At 41.8% G+C, this 16,953-nt stretch overlaps 1 protein-coding gene across 27 annotated transcripts in view; it reads left to right on the forward strand.

Annotated features, from left to right (window-relative positions):
- The window catches only part of C2cd5 (C2 calcium dependent domain containing 5), a 97,543-nt gene that overhangs the window by 62,967 nt on the left and 17,623 nt on the right, over positions 1-16,953 (forward strand). For all 27 annotated transcript variants that reach the window (XM_075982341.1, XM_075982327.1, XM_075982337.1 and 24 more), the window contains 10 exons: positions 733-924; positions 1,971-2,157; positions 4,521-4,685; positions 8,206-8,346; positions 11,053-11,116; positions 11,381-11,442; positions 11,642-11,740; positions 12,283-12,372; positions 13,283-13,370; positions 13,491-13,577. In XM_075982341.1, the coding sequence (XP_075838456.1) occupies positions 733-924; positions 1,971-2,157; positions 4,521-4,685; positions 8,206-8,346; positions 11,053-11,116; positions 11,381-11,442; positions 11,642-11,740; positions 12,283-12,372; positions 13,283-13,370; positions 13,491-13,577 (1,175 nt within the window). The remainder of the gene's footprint in view (positions 1-732; positions 925-1,970; positions 2,158-4,520; positions 4,686-8,205; positions 8,347-11,052; positions 11,117-11,380; positions 11,443-11,641; positions 11,741-12,282; positions 12,373-13,282; positions 13,371-13,490; positions 13,578-16,953) is intronic.

Here is a 16,953-nt window from a genome sequence, read left to right on the forward strand (position 1 = left end):
TGGGCTCCTGACTAGTACTAGGTATGCGCTCTCGCCTGTGGAGTGGGCTTCAAATTCAATCAGGAAGTAGTAGGCTGCCTACGGTAGTCATGCTGCTATTCCACCAATGGGCACATTTGCCTGACATTCTGGTGTTGCAGCTCCCAGGGTTCACTGCTGGGTAACACACTTTTTCCTCCAGAACCTGTATATCACTTAGCACTGAGCTGGTTAGCAGGGTGGGTGGAGGTTTACAGGTCAGTCCTAGCTTGGTATCTATGTGTCCTGCAACCAAAACACGTGGTGGCCTCAGTAATATCTTATCATTCTGTTTCCATAGGCAGCCAAGCATTTTTGTTTGTTTGTTTGGTGTGTATGTGTTTCTATTTATTAACCATTAGGAAAATGCTATCCTTGCTGACTATTCTCTGTTTTTTGTGTCAGAAGTCATCTCAGTCACGTTATGGCAAATGATCAGCGGAATTAGTATAACATGGCTTTTTCTTAGAGGAGTAGCAATAGCCCTGACTTCATGGTTGTTAGCAATTTATCAGTCGCAGCGGCATTCCCACTGCTCTGGAATAAGCTGTGTGGGTCTATGCACACATACTGTGTCTGTAGTATATATTGTGTAGATGTTACAGGTATTTTAGAAGTGCTCCATGACACCCGTGTGCTAGTTTTCTTTGTCTAAGGATGACCAGGTTCTGAATCTTGAGTAGAGTGTCTTATTTTTTAAATATATTTACCTAGGATTGAAGAAAACTTGCCTGTGGGCTGCGGATTCTGCCATATACCATATGATGAGCTGAACATGCCATTTCCTGCTCACCTCACATACTGTTACAACTGCCGGAAACAAAAAGTCCCCGATGTCCTCTTTACAACCATCGACCTGCCCACTGATGCAGTGGTTGTTGGGAAAGGTTGTCTTATCCAGGCAAGGTATGTTTGTGAAAACTGTGTCTGGTGTCCCCAAGACCCCGTGAGGTACAGAGTCATAAACCTGGTGTACAATACCTATTCCTATCCAGGGAATTGTTGACATTGTCCTCTTTTACACATCAATTTAATTCCAAAGTTATGGTGAGTTCTGTTCTAAAATATATTTTTATTCTATTCAGTCTTCTGTTCCCATCTGGGATTATTTCCCCCTCCCCCTAAGTATATTTCCTTTAGTATTTTTTGATGATCTGTTGGTAATGCATGTTGTTTTTGTTTGGAAATGTGTTTACTTTTATGTCGCAAGTGTTTTCTGAGCACAGTGCTTTTACCACTGTCTTCCGGCTGTCATTACTGTTATTTATGAGTGCTGTGTTGATCTAACTGTGGTCCCTTTGAAGGCTTTCTCTTGCATAATGGGTGCACAAGTAACATTTGTGCCTAAGCTAACGTTCCTCTCTGCTCTTCTTCTATCACACGCAGTTATGGAACCTAAGATTTTTAAAACTTTTATGTGTATGCCTGCTTGTATGTGTGCACATCATGTGCACACACCCCTGGTGCCTGCAGAGACCAGAAGAGGGCATCAGATCCCTTAGGACTGGAGTTTGATAGGATTGTGAACTGCCATTGGGTGCTCGGACTTAAACTCTAGTTCTCTAGAACAGTGTTCTTAACTGTTGAGCCATCTTTCCAGCATTAGAATCTAAGATTTTTGACTGTGTAGTGGTTCTGGTCATTAATCATTTTATTTCTAGAGATTCTGAGGTTTTAAATTCCTGCGTAATTGAACTATTACTTTCAGTAAAGACATTCTTAGTGACAGTAATGGCAAAGCAGCAGATTATAGTAGAGCAAATCTGTTTGAGACTAGTGTTTTACTAAGAATGCTTCTAGGGAGTCTTTTCTTTTTCTCAGTGGTGCTGGAGGTCAGACCCAAAACATCGGAAATTCTAAAGAAGTCTTCTGCGGAACCAGAGTCCCATCTGGACATTTCTTAGGATGGTACCAGGAACACTGTGGGCTGACGGAATTATTTTCATTTGTAGGTTATGTCGCCTAAAAAAGAAAGCCCAGGCAGAAGCCAATGCCACAGCTATCAGTAATCTCTTGCCGTTTATGGAGTATGAAGTCCACACTCAACTGATGAACAAGCTCAAACTCAAAGGAATGAACGCTTTGTTTGGACTAAGAATTCAGATCACAGTGGGTGAAAACATGTTGATGGGCTTAGCGGTGAGTTGAGAAGTGTTTGCATGCCTTTGTCAGTTCTGTAGCTCTGGAGTCTGTTGTGTGGGATTCAGCGGATTATGTAAGAGATAGCATAGCCAGATGTGGTGGTTCATCGTTACGATCCCAACATGTAGGCATCTGAGGCAGAGGGATCAGGAGATCAAGGCTTGCCTGGACCATACACACAGTAAGGTCCTGACTCAGAAGCAAACAAAAGTAGACTTAGCTAAAGAAACACATATCAGGCCTTTAATGGCTGGAGAAACTTAGGGAAGTGAGTCTGCTGAGTGGCTTTTACATAGTTTTAAGGGACTATGATCAGTCTAAAAGTTATCATTGCAGTTTATTGAGTTGAAACCACTGATCTGAGCTCTATTATATTTTCATATTTGGGGCTGTTGACATTTACAGGATTCTCATCTGTGTTGGCAGCTTTCAAATTTTACCTCTTACTGCCATCTTTTCAAGACACATAGAGGTATTTAACTTAAAACTCCATGGATACTCTCGTCTTTCTCTATAAAATTTATATTTAAAATAAAAATATATTTCCTATTTCATTTCCTGTTTTTATTAGAACAAGAATGAAATTTTTATTTATTTATTTACTTATTTTAAATTTTGAGAGAGGGTTTTTGCTAATAAACATATGCTGGCCTCAAAATCATGATGCTTCTGCTTCAGCCTTCAGCCTCCTGTACATTTTTGTATGTAGGAGTCAGTGAAGTGGTCGTGGTGAATTGATGAGTTTCTGGCATTGATGTAACCTAAGGCCTGCGCCAGGCAGTGCTTTTGTGTTTCCTAGCGATGCTGATTGTGTCCACCTGCCATTTTCTGTGCTGTTGCATTGTGTGCACCAAACTCTCACTATCTGAAAGCTAGCTTCCAGGATAGCTGACATGGGAGTCCCTGCTGAATATCACTTAAGAGGAGAAGGCAGTGCTGCCACAGGCTGGCATTCTAGAGTGACAGGGTCGTATGTGCTGTCGGTGGTTTCAAACCCAGGCTCATCTGGTTCTGCAGGTCCAGGCTGTTTTGTGTCATCAGTCAGTGAATGGAGCAGAAATGTTTAGGTGATGTTAAGGCCTGGCGGGGCTACTTAGTGGTGGACTTGAGGAACTAAGTTATGGCTATGCTGATTATGTTCTGGAAGAGTACTGTGCAGGACTAATTTCAGATGATGTGTAGACGTTATTATAGAATCTTACAAAGTTGACAGTTGACCAATTTCACCTTAAATATACAGATACCCAGGGAAGAGGTGCCTCTCTCACACCCCCACTTCAATGCTTCTCTTTTTGCTGTTGTTATTGTCTCACATTTACTTGTGTGTGTGCACACCCTGTGGTGCAGAGACCATGGTGGACTTGCTGAGACTAAAGGACAACCTGTAGCAGTCACTTCTCTCCTCCACTGTGCAGATTCATCAATCCTGATGATCCAGGCCATCAAGTTTTGCAGGGAATGCCTTTACTTGATGCCTTGCCAGCCCTACTTTTACTCTTTTTGAGATAGGGTTTTAAGAAGCCCAGGCTGATCTTCAACTTGTTATGTAACTGAGGCTGATCTCGAATTCCTTATCATCTTGGATCTCCCTCTCAAGAGCTGGGATTTCAGGCATGTGCCTCTTCACCCACTGTAATGCTTAGATTTCTTCACACTTTGCTCTGCTTGTGGTAGCTTAAACACACACGTAGATTCTTACCTTGCTTTATATTTCTCATAACTTTCCAGTACTGATTTTGTACAGTGACTGCTGAAGAATTAGAAATTATCATGGTGTTAAATAGTCAAATAAATGTGTCAAGTATGTTGTGTGTGTTGTTGGCTGTGGAGTGAGCGGGAGAACGCACAGGGGGTGAGGCTGCTCGCATTTCTTACCTCATCCTTTCTGTTGGGCTTGCAGGGCATCTCCTCTGTGGCCCTTCTCAAGCAGACTGTCTACTCACTGGTTACTGTTTTAGTAGGTTTTTTTTTTTTGCTAATGTATGTTAGATTTCAAGTTATTTTTTTGTGTGTATTTTAGATATTTTGAGACATGGTCTCACACTGTAGCCCAGACTGGTCTGGAACTCACACTGAAACTCAGGCTTATCTTGAACATCATATCCTCCTACCCAAACTGCTCAGAGTTCTACTTTTTTTTTTTTTTTTTTTTTAATAAATGAGGCAAAAACTTTAAAAGGCATACTTGGTTACTTAGAGAATCCCTTTCACAGCTGTTTTCCATCACTCAGGAACATCCCTGAGTAGAGCAACACTTGTTAGCTTTTGTGTGTTCTTATAGACGTGGCCTGGCCATGTGTCTTTCGTACGGAGCAGTCATTTGATGTTCTCTCTGATTATATCCCTGTTACTCTCACTAGTCGGCCACAGGGGTCTACCTAGCCGCTTTGCCGACTCCTGGTGGGATCCAGATTGCTGGGAAGACCCCCAGTGACGGCTCCTATGAGCAGCACATCTCCCACATGCAGAAGAGAATCAACGACACAATTGCCAAGAACAAAGAACTGTATGAAATCAATCCTCCGGTAAGTGGATGGAGCTCCTGTGGACATGAGTTTTCCACCTCTCCTGCTGTCTTTGCTTAAACATCTCCTTCTGAATGGGACTCCTCCGACATCGAGTGTACAGAGTGCAGCTCTCCTTTCAAGTTTTGCTTCTTGTTACTTCCTGTTTCCTGTGATGCCCGTGTGGTTGTGCCTTTACATATATGTGTATGCATGTTCACAGGCCTGGCTTTTGTATACACCCAAAGGTTTTAAACTTTTTTCTCTTGCCTGTTGTGACCTGTGGAGTACAGCTCCATCACAGCTGTGTCTCGATGTAGGAAGGTCTCCTTTCAATAACAGTCTCTCAGTAAATATTTGTTAAATGTTTGTTAGGTAAGTGGTTTAAATTTCTCTTTTGGCTGGCATATCGATTTACATCTGTAATGCCAGCACTTGGAAAGCTGAGGCAGAACAGTTGCTGTGTGTTTGAGGCCAGACCCTTGTTAAAAAGCGGGAGAGCAGTAGCGGGGACGCCTCAGTGCCTGCTCCTTCTTCCAGCTTGGATGCCACCCTTGCCATAGTCAGTCCCTAAGCCTGCAGCTGCATCCCCTGTTCGCACAGGGCAGACACCTTCAGCCATAGTCTGAGCTAACAGAAACGTGCCGCAGTTACAATTAAATCACTTTTAATGAGCTTCAGATGATAACTACTCCCACAAAGGGGTACTGCTTGAGTAACATTTTAAGAATTTTATACATAATTCTAGTTTGGGCTGGTTTTTTGATATGCTGCCTCAGAATTCATCTTCACTTACAGCTTTTGTCCTGTTCTTGGAGCAGAGTGGTAAAGCTGACTGAGGGCTCAGGGATTTGATGAGAAGTGTGAGGCTCAGTGTGGGGCCACTGGGCCTTTGCTGTTCAACCAGCTTGAATTGGGATTTGCTCTAATTATAAAATACACTTTGAAAACAGTGTAAAGATAGTGTAAAATATCTCTTCAGTGTATTTATTTTAATTACATGTTGAAAATGTAATGTTTTAAGTATAATGAGATAAACAAAATTCCATTAAAATTAGTTCTGTTTTTTTTCTTTATTATATAGTGTCACTTGCTTTGTGTTTCTGTTGGACAATGACTTGAAACGTAAAAACAATGAAATGCTGAAGTTTTACCATATTAATATTTGAAAAATAGTCTTAAAAGCTCTCATCGCCCTTGCTAATAAACATTTGCACATTGTTTTTCTTTTATAATTATTACATTTTGGTATTTGAACATGCTGTTACAGTGTTTATGCCTTTTGGGTTTGATGAAGCTGCACTGGAGCTCCGTGTAGTTTGTTGGTTGGTTCCAGTGGTGTCCACTGCTCTTTCACTAAGTCACTACTGCCTATGTGACTCCGTCCTGATCGCCCGTGTGCTCTGCAGCCACTCTGCCTGCCAAGTGTCAGTGAGGTTCATTTACACGTCTGTCTTCCACTACTGTGATAGTCAGACTTAATCGTCACTCTCATCTGCACCCCACCAATCTCAGATAAAAAATACTTAAAATTCCACGAGCAGGCTCATGCTCTGTGTCTTGCCATTAGTCCTTAAACAGCATAGTGTAACAACTGTCTATACAGCTTCAACTCGTAGCTCAGTGTAGAACACTGGCCTAGAATGTGCTAGGCCCTAGATTTGATCTCCACTTCTTCAAATTGTTAAAGCAAACACATAACAAATTGTGTGTAAGTTATGTGCAGATTTTTTGTCATTTTGTGAAGCCTACTTAAACACCCGCATATTTTAATATCCATGGGGTCCTGGAACCATTACCCTATGAATATGGAGGGATGGCTGTAAGAGCCTCTTGGAGACATACTTAATAAGAATACAAATTAAGTTACTCTACCCAGAGAACACTGAGTTGCTCTTCTTTTCACACAACTCAGGTTTTTGAGGAAGAAGAAAATCTGTTGTGATTTTAAAAATTCCAACAGGTATGGATTTTATTCCAGGATGTCTTTTCTTCCTTCAGACACTAAGTATATTAATTGTCTTTATTTTTAGGAACTGTTTGACAAAGTTGGTACCCAGGCTTGATTCCTAGGCCACTGTTCGTTCGTATTACAATTTTATGTTTTAAGTTGTATATAGCAGTCAGTCTATACCCACCTTTCAATATGTTAATATTGAGCTGTAGAGTTTATTTTCATTATGTATATATAGGGGCAGCAGTATGTGCATAGGAATGCATGTGCTTGTGGAGGCCAGAGAGGGCACTGGATTCCCTGCAGCTGGAGTTACAGGTGGCTATTAGCTGCCTGACGTAGGTGATCCGGTTCTCTGCAAGAGAAGTGTGTGCTCTTAAACTCCAGCTGCTTACTGTTAAATAGAGATGTGGGTCAGTGCTCCTTCTCTTAGGAAGAGAGCCCTCGCTGACTGCTCCCATTGGATTAAGTTTCCTCAATAAATTGAAAATATTTTGATATTCAGAATTCATTAAGACAGTATATGGTATCAAAGTAAGAGAGACTTTTAAAATGATACTACTGTGGTACCCTAATTTACAAGACTTGACTGTCTTAACTTGACTGTAATTAACAAGTGTTACCATTTAGTAGCAAGAGAGGCAGTCACACAATTCAAAACTCACAATCACAAAAGGCAGTATTCTTTTTAGTGAAAAACAACAACAACAAATCCACCAGAGCTGCTGCCTTGCATGGATTCCTCATTTAGTTTTTAGCTTAGAGTTGTGTTCTTCTCTCATCTTTCAGAGGCATGCAGGGCGGGTTCTGTATAGAATATGAATGTGTGCGACAGCACTCCACGGGGGGCTTGGAACTGCACTGGTTGTCGTTTTTTTTAGGCACATACTAGCAGTGAACATTTTATATTATATTTTGGAAAACTTCTATTGTAACCCTCATTTTTGTAGAGGAGCTTTCTGGGCATCAGCAGCAGGCTTTGCCTTTTGAGCTCACACACTGTGGCCCAGGTCCTTGACTCTATGCAGGATGACACTATACACTGATTGTAGAAGATCAGTTTTGTTGCTTTTGAAGATTATTTAGCATGCCAAATTGCGTAACTTGTACATGCATTTGGATATGTATGTATTATCTTGTTCTATTACACATACTTTTCTTATTCTTCACATTTAACTGGTAGATCTTTGAAAGATTGCTACTAGATAAGAAAGGCTATGAAAGAACAAAGCCCTTTCTTAGAAAAGTTTTACATCTTTATATAACCAATTGTACTTTGAAATTCTTCATAGAAAATATATACAGTATATAGAAATAGTTGTAGCCTGGATTGGCAAGGTTCTGAGCCCGTTGTAGTTCCCCATCTGTGCACTAGATGTCAGCTTGACCTTGTTATGCCCTTGACAGTTAACCTGCTTTACAGGTGAAAGGAGTATCTGTGTCTTCTATAACCCGAAAGGTTCAACTTATATAGAGAGTTCACTGAATGTATCGTGTGGATTGTTTTCTTCTCAGAAAGATGCCTATTAGTATAAAACTTTAAAACCAGACAGAAAAATTCATTCTCCATTACTGTATGTTTTTTAGGAGGTATCTGAAGAGATTATAGGATCGCCCATCCCAGAACCTAGACAGCGTTCAAGACTTTTAAGATCACAATCAGAAAGTTCTGATGAAGTTACAGAATTAGACCTTTCACATGGGAAAAAAGACGCATTCGTGTTAGAGGTAATACTACATTGGAATAATGTCCTAAAAGTTTCAGAAGATAAATATTTTGTAATTAAATTCTAACCTGATATACAACTTGTACTGTAAGTTTTACAAGTATCAAGGAAGTTGTGGACACTGCAGACATGAAGCTAGCACTGGGTAACTGATGCGGTAATGTGGGTTGGACTAATAGTACAAGACAAGGTGAGCAGCCCTCATCAGAGATCTAAAATCCGAATTGTCCAGAAATTCCAAATTTTGTGGCGGGGGTAAGGTGGTTGCCTAGTGTTCCCGAGGCCATGTGCGCGATCCCAAGCACCATGTCAATTGGACCTGGTGTGAAGTTGTGATCCTGGCATTCCAGACTATATAGGCCCTATATGTCTCCTTGTCCCCTGCTGCCCCCAAGACAAAATTTGAAAGTTCATGTTAAAAGTTTTGGATTTTGGACCATTTTAGTCTTTGGAGTTTAGGAGTAGGGATGTTTAACCCTTTAAATATATGTAGATACCAGAGTCTGGAACACTGGAATCTGAAGGGTTTGGTCCCAGCATTCTAGGGAAAGGATACTCACCTGTAATAGTAAACATTTGTAGTCATTTTTTTTAAACTTGAATGACTTTAATCAAAATGCACTGTTTCAAACACAGTGTAAGCATCACTTTTATGACTGTATTTGATAAGTATTGCTGTCTCATTGAGTACTGAGTACTGTGTATTCTCATAGAGTGCAGGGAATTGTCGTGACAGTCTTTATTAAAGGACAGTTAGAACATTTAAGCTTTTCAGAGAGTGGCCATGGAGCCATGAACCAGTGCTCAGCAGTTCACTCTTTTCAGACCAGTTCCTGTTGCCATGTCCCGAGAGTAGCTTCAGGAGGGGCAGGAGATCTTCCTACTGTAGAATGGAAGGAGCTGAATGACATATGCATGTTGTGAGGGAAGCATTAGGGCGTAGAATCTGGTGCGTTTACCCCGGTGATTCTGGAAGCTGCTGGTAGAATTGTGTTGGGATGAGAGTCCCAAATAGTGCCTTTGGCTGTCCTAGGATGTCTCCCATGAGAGACGAGCAATTAAAGTGAGATGAGAGGCTTTTTGTTTTTTAAGATTTATTAATTTTTTTTTATTCATGTGAGTATGTGTGTGTGCACCTTCATGAGTTTTTTGAGGTGCCCCTTGAGGACAGAGAGATCTAGATCCCCAGATCTGGAGTTACAGGAATTCATTATGAACCACCCAGCATGGGTGCTGGGAACCAAACCTGGATCTTGTCCAAGAACAGTGTGTGTTCTTAACTGCTGAGCCATCCCTCTGTCCCCCGAGATGAAGTTTCATTTGCAGAAGTAGTAACCTGTTCTCCAGTGTTCTGCAGTTTAAGTAAAAGGGGAGGTCAGTGGAGAAGCAGTGTGGCTCAAGGAGGTCATAGGCTCTGAAGCTGTGCAAGGTACCATGGCCAGCTGTAATATCAGCACTTCCTGGAGCTTGCAAAAATGGGGATTGTTAGGATTCTACTTCAGATCTAGTAAAAGAGAATTTCAAGGTGGGGCCCTAAAAATATTTTCCCAGGCTCTCTAGGTGGCTAAGCATCACTTGAATTTTGGTCTGGAGTATAACTGATATGACAGCTGCTAACATCCTGGTTGGGCAGAGGCACACAAGAAAAAGTGCTTGCAATGTGGGCAGAAGATGAGGGCAAGGTACAGATTCAGGAGAAGGAAGAGATGGGGAATGCTGTGGTCCTGCTTGTGAGTGTTTGGGGAATTGTGGCTTGCGTTGTGGCCATGACTGGGCAGCTAAACAAGAGTGGAGGTAAGCATGGCTGGGTTGCTGGGATAAGAGAGCACTATGGTTCTGTTTAGCCTTGTTTATATTATATATGGACTGTTGGAAAAGCTTCTTGAAAAGTCTATATAAATGTAACCTCAGTATACGTTAAAAGATTTCACTTAGAAGTATTTAAAGTTGTTACTGTGGGAAATTTGCTGATGCTAGAATTTTGCTTTATGTTACATTTTTATTTTTTATATGCATGTATTTGTATGGTGTATGAACATATGTGAGGGTGTCTGCAGAGGCAAGAAGAGGGTATCTTAGTTCCTCTCTGTTACTGTGAAGAGATACCATGACCAAGGCAACTTCTGTGGCTGTAGACCCAGAGGTTAAGAGCCCATGACCATCATGATAGTGAGTGAGCATGGCAGCAGGCAGGTTGGTGTGGTGATGGAGTAGTAGGTGGGTGCTGTCATCCTTGTCTTTGAGTAGGAGGCAGAGAGAGCTAACTGGGAATGTCATGGGCTTTGAAACCTCAAATCCTACCCCAAATGACACACCTCCTCCAACAAGGCTACACCTCCTAATCCTTCCCAAGCAGTTCTGCTATCTGGACAGCAGGTATGCAGATCTGTGAGCCTGTGAGGGCTATTCTCATACCAGAGGCTGCCATTTAAGGCTGTTGCGAGTATCTTGGTTTGGGTCCTGGGAAGAGCCGCAAGCACCCTTAACTCTGAGCCCTATCTCCAGCCCGCAAGTTAAATGCGGTGGCAGGGGAAATGGCTCTGCATTTTCTTAGTTCTTAAATCTTCTGCCTTTCAGATAATGAAAGTGATTTTAAGGAATCAGGACAACTTCTGTGTTTAGTGGTTATGTGGTAGTTTTATCTTTCTGTTTCTAGATCCAAGCCATGATGCCATGTCATTTAGTAGTTTTATCTCTCTGTCTCCAGATTGATGACACTGATGCCATGGAAGATGTGCACTCCCTCCTCACTGATGTTCCACCGCCTTCAGGTACACAGCAGGCTAGCGCTGAGATAAAGCCTGTGTGCACCAACGTTCTGGTTCATCTTTGTAGGACTAACTTTCTTTTTAGCTTAGAAATTCAGTCATTGGTTGTTTTTGAAATGGGGTTTTGTGTAACTCAGGGTGGCATTGAACTCAGTATGTAGTCAAAAGTAATGGAAGTTCTATATTTAGATTTTATTGTTGAGAACCATCATTTCTAAAACCATAATCAATAAAATATCACATTTTAATTATAATTTGTTTTGGCAGGTTTTTATAGTTGTAATACAGAAATTATGCCTGGCATAAATAATTGGACATCAGAAATACAGGTAAACTGTTTTATTAATTTGAAACAAATACCATATACATTATAAGTAAGTGTCACTTAAATACCTATTCCTTTTGACCCCGAGTAGCAATTACAAACACTTTTAAATTTCATTAGTTATCCATTGTTTGCCAGTTTTATCAATTATTAGACTTACAGGGAAGAATAACAAGATGTTGTGTTCTGTGGCCCACCCCTAGATGTTTACATCAGTAAGAGTGGTCAGACTGAGCAGCCTCAACCTGACTAATCAAGCTCTCAATAAGAACTTCAACGGCCTGTGTGAGAACTTGCTCAAGGTAGGAGCCTGCCACTCAGAACCCAGGTTAACTGGGCCAGTCTCCTTTGTCTCTCGTGCCTCGTATGCCTGTCAGTCTCAGCTGCGCCACAGAGAGACTCTCCTAAGAGTTGGTACTGTGAACGAAGCTATTTAATATAGTAGCTAAACTTTCATAAAAATCTAGTACATCTGCAGGGTGGTTTTAAGAGCCTGAGTTGTTGACAAAACATTAATTCTTTATCAGTGCATTTTTTTTTTTGCATAAAATGGTAGGTTCCATAATGTTGTGTTAGTTCGTTGCAGTGCATGCTGTGACCGGGCTCCCCTCAGTCCTCTTTCTTCCAAGATAGTTCTGCCTGTGACTTCATGTCCTCTGTGTTTACATGATCATACACTGTAAGCACTTAAGGCTTACTGACAGCTAGTCACTGACACTGTGCTCTCAGAGAGGGGTCAGTTTTGCTTTCCTTTCTTGGTTTTCACCTTTTATGATGTAATGTCCTTGGACAGAATTAGTTCCATGAAGGAAGAGGTAAGTCACCAGTCCTCTCTTCCATGCAGAGCCTGTACTTCAAACTCCGCTCCATGACTCCCTGCTGCCTCTGCCATGTGAACTTCACAGTGTCTCTGCCTGAAGACGAGCTAATCCAGGTAACTTTGGAGGTGCCATTGATTGTGGAAGAGGTGTCTAGCCCTTTGTGCTGTTTTTAGTTTATTGTTACCATAACTAAGTAACTACGACACAATGTTTTAACTTAGACTATCTGAAGTATATTAGTATGCATCTGGCTGTGTATTTAATTTCCTTATTGCTGGTTATCTGCAGGGGATTCACATGTATATTCCCACTGAGGCCACAGTGTAGTAATATGGGGCGGCGGTGGGGCTATGTCCCCAAAACCCCAGCCGCCTGCCCGGCTAGTTTATGCCCCAAAATAATTACACAGACACTGTATTCATTTAAACACTGCTTTGGCCCATTCCTATCTAGCCTCTTCTAGGCTAATTCTCACATATTAATTTAGCCCATTTCTAATCATCTGTGTAGCGCCCCTAGGTGCGCTTACCGGGAAGATTCTAGCCTAAGTCCATCCTGGGTCGGAGCTTCATAGCGTGCGTCTTCCCTGGAGCAGGTAGCATGGCGTCTCTCCTGCCTCTGCTCTGTAGAGGAGAGCTGTCGAGTCTGACCTCACTTCCTCTTCCTCCCGGCATTCTGTTCTGTTTACTCCACCCACAGGGCCAAACAGTTTCTTTATTGCTTAACCAATGAAATCAACAGATTGATATATGACACTCCCACATCACCACAGTAAACAGAATGGGGCTCATTATTCATGCCTTTAACAGTCCCTGTCTTTCAGAGAAGGCTCTTTTGGAAATGTTTAGGTTTAGCTATACACGTTGCATATCTGAGTTTCCATAGTTTTCTGATTGAGAGTCTTAATCAGGAAGGGCAAACTAATCAGTTGATAGAGTGTCCCACGGTGCTGAAAACAAATTGTAAGACATTTAATGTTGTTAGTGATCGTTTTGCTGATCACGATTGTTTCTATAATCCTAGGTTACAGTCACAGCAGTCGCGATAACTTTTGATAAAAACCAGGCTTTACAGACCACGAAAGCCCATGCTGAAAAGACACTGCAGAGAGGTAAATTTTGATGTCAGGAAGTTCAGTTCTCATTTGTCCGTTGCAGCTGTGTGACAGGCTTTTAGTTTGAAGCTGGCACAGTAGATGACTGCTCAGTAAGTGCTGTGTTTGCCTCTGCAGCCTCTACAGATAACGACGAGCTGCTGCAGTTCCCGCTGGAGCTCTGCTCGGACTCACTGCCCGCTCCTGCTTTCTCAGCAACCAAAGGTTGGTCCCCCAGGAGAAGCTCTGCCCCCTCTCTAGTCAGCTGAGGAGTCTGCCCTTCATCTGTCATTGTGTGTTTTCCATATGCATGAACGGGGCAAAGTATGTGAAGAGATTATAAACTGTGAAGGCCCTTTTTCGTATGTTCTATCCTTATACTAAAGTTTTAAGATTGAGATTGATTTAAAGTTTGAAGATTTGAGTTCCCAGTGTAAATATTTACACAGAGTGATTTTTGTCTGGTAAGTTTTCTTCTAGTAGAGGTCTTTAACATTTGAGATTTTCATAGACTGTCTGGGGGATGTTCAGGTTAGCCAAGAATGTTTCCATCTTTTACACCATAGCTGTTATTGGAGGACATCGTTTTTATAAGAAATTGATAGGTTTTCAAATGCAAAATAATTTCCCCTTAATGGGAAAATACTCTTGGTTCCTACATTCTATCGAAAAGAATAAAAGGGTTGCTTTTTTCTTTATTTCTCTCTTTTAGTATAATTTTTATTTTAACTTCTCAAAACTGTTGTGTCTAATCTTCTATTACATAGTCTGTAAATATAGTTTTATTTTATTCTAAAGTTTTTAATTGAGAAATAATAAGTTATTTTTCAATTAGGCATAAAATTAGTTATATATTATGTTATATTTCTATTATATATTATGTTACATTTCATTTAACAGAAAATTAATTATTATAATTATAACACTTGAAATTGTTCTATCTATGCATACTTTTATTTGATAACAAATTATGTAGAAAACAGAATAAGTGTGTGTGTGTGTATGTGTTCACTAAATCATTCAGTGTAAGGCCCATCTCTCCATGCAGAAATATATGTTTACCTCATAGCCCATAGATTTAAAGAGATAATCCGTGTTCAGATTCTGAATTTTATCACCTAGTAACTTTGGTCATCTTTTTTTGTCATAACTAAATTTCAGTTTTGGATTTGTACAGAAAGTCTTAGCAATCCTTAACTTCTTGGTAGATAAAGGGGAAATCTAGTTCAGAGGTATCTGAGTTCAGGTTTCTGAGTAAACATAGTTTTTAGAGAAGAAACTATTATTGTTAAGAATCTTCTTGAGGGACCTGACAAAATGGCTCAGAGTTTAAGGATCAGGTTTGGATTCAGGACTCATATGGCCGCTCACAACTGTCTATAGCTGGCTTCAGGGGATCTGATGCCCTTCTCTGGCCGCTGTGGTTGTCAGTACACATACTCAGCATAGACATACATGCAGACAGAACACTTGCACACCTAAGATAAATAAATCTTAAGAAAAAAAAATCTTCCTTGGCCTCCTTAGATCCCACTCTTTTCCGGGATGAAAAGAGAAACCTCTGCAATGAGAAAGCACCCCGAAAACCTAGTCGAAGGTTTAAACTGTTGCTGATTTACAAGAATGTATGTTTGGAGTTGGGGTGCACATTAGCTGGATTTTAGCCATGCTGTCATTGCTGACTGGATGATGCAGAGGAGTAGGATGAAGCTTGTGAGTGTGCCCTGTCCATGCCGAGGGTTCTATCCATGCCGAGGGTTCTATCCATGCTGAGGGTTCCATCCATGCCGAGGGTTCCATCCATGCCGAGGGTTCTATCCATGCTGAGGGTTCCATCCATACTGATGGGTTCCATCTGCTGAGGGTTCCATCCATGCCGAGGGTTCCATCCATGCTGAGGGTTCCATCCATGCCGAGGGTTCCATCCATGCCGAGGGTTCCATCTGCCGAGGGTTCCATCCATGCTGAGGGTTCCATCCATGCTGATGGGTTCCATCCATACTGATGGGTTCCATCTGCTGAGGGTTCCATCCATGCCGAGGGTTCCATCCATGCCGAGGGTTCCATCCATACCGAGGGTTCCATCCATACCGAGGGTTCCATCCATGCTGAGGGTTCCATCCATGCTGATGGGTTCCATCCATGCCGATGGTTCCATCCATGCCGAGGGTTCCATCCATGCCGAGGGTTCCATCTGCCGAGGGTTCCATCCATGCTGAGGGTTCCATCCATGCTGAGGGGTTCCATCCATGCCGAGGGTTCCATCCATGCCGAGGGTTCCATCCATGCCGAGGGTTCCATCCATGCCGAGGGTTCCATCTGCCGAGGGTTCCATCCATGCTGAGGGTTCCATCCATGCCGAGGGTTCCATCCATGCCGAGGGTTCCATCTGCCGAAGGTTCCATCCATGCCGAGGGTTCCATCCATGCCGAGGGTTCCATCCATACTGATGGGTTCCATTCATACTGATGGGTTCCATCTGCCGAGGGTTCCATCCATGCTGAGGGGTTCCATCCATGCTGAGGGGTTCCATCCATGCCGAGGGTTCCATCCATGCTGAGGGTTCCATCCATGCTGAGGGGTTCCATCCATACTGATGAGTTCCAACTACTGCTCACGTGCTCAGCATTATGAAATGATATTCTGTGAACTAAAGAACAAAGAAGCATTTGGATAGAAGGTCTTTTTGTGAACTGCCCAGAATGTGTGCGACTCATTTGAAAAGGCAGCATGAGAGGCCTGAGATGGAGGGAAGCTTCTCTGCAGGGCTGCTTTGCAGGTGTGCAAGCCCACTGACTGCAGACCTCCGTCAGCCTGGCTTCTCATGTCGGAAACCTGGAAGTTTTATACTTCCTTTTAGCCTTTAAGTTAAGTGAAATTTTAAAAATTCCTTCAGTTTCTATATGTTGTGGTTCTATAGTTGCTAACATGTTTATATTGGAGTGGCACACGCCTTTAATCCCAGCACTTGGGAGGCAGAGGCAGGCATATTTCTTGAGGAAGGCAGGAGGGCTAGGAAGGATGCCCAGGGACTAGCCTGCTCCCTCAGACTTTGGCTGCTCCTTTCCATTCATGGTCTTATAAAAGCGGGGGTTGTTTTTTATTTATCTCTTTTTATGTTGACAAGGAGGGTAGTTTGAAGAGCCAATAATAATATGTTTATTAACAATTGCATCTTTGCTTTTAAATAAATCTTTCATTATTTTTTTGTTATCACAATGGTAAATGTCATGCACTGCTTTCATTATATGTATCTATCCTAATTCACTGTAAAGAGTAAACCAGGCTCTGAATTGTCCAGCCATGGTCAGTTTTTCCCTTTCATGATGAATTTGATTTTATTTTTTAAAGTAACAAAAGTTTATTGGTCTCAGATTTCTGGTCGACTCAGTGTCACCTTGATAGTTACTTAGGTTTGTTTGCTGTGAAATATTAAAAGGTGCTGATTTTCCGTCACTTCTTAAAGAACGTCAAGTGAAGGCTGTCAGGATTTTAGGAGGAACATACCTGATATGGTATTGCCACGAAGCTTGTCCAGGAGGCCGTGCTGTAAGAGATTCTACACTGCCACGATGACTTAGCCTCCTCTATACCCACACTT

Source organism: Microtus pennsylvanicus, chromosome 8 (genome assembly GCF_037038515.1).
Source record: "Microtus pennsylvanicus isolate mMicPen1 chromosome 8, mMicPen1.hap1, whole genome shotgun sequence".
Lineage (NCBI taxonomy): Eukaryota > Metazoa > Chordata > Mammalia > Rodentia > Cricetidae > Microtus > Microtus pennsylvanicus.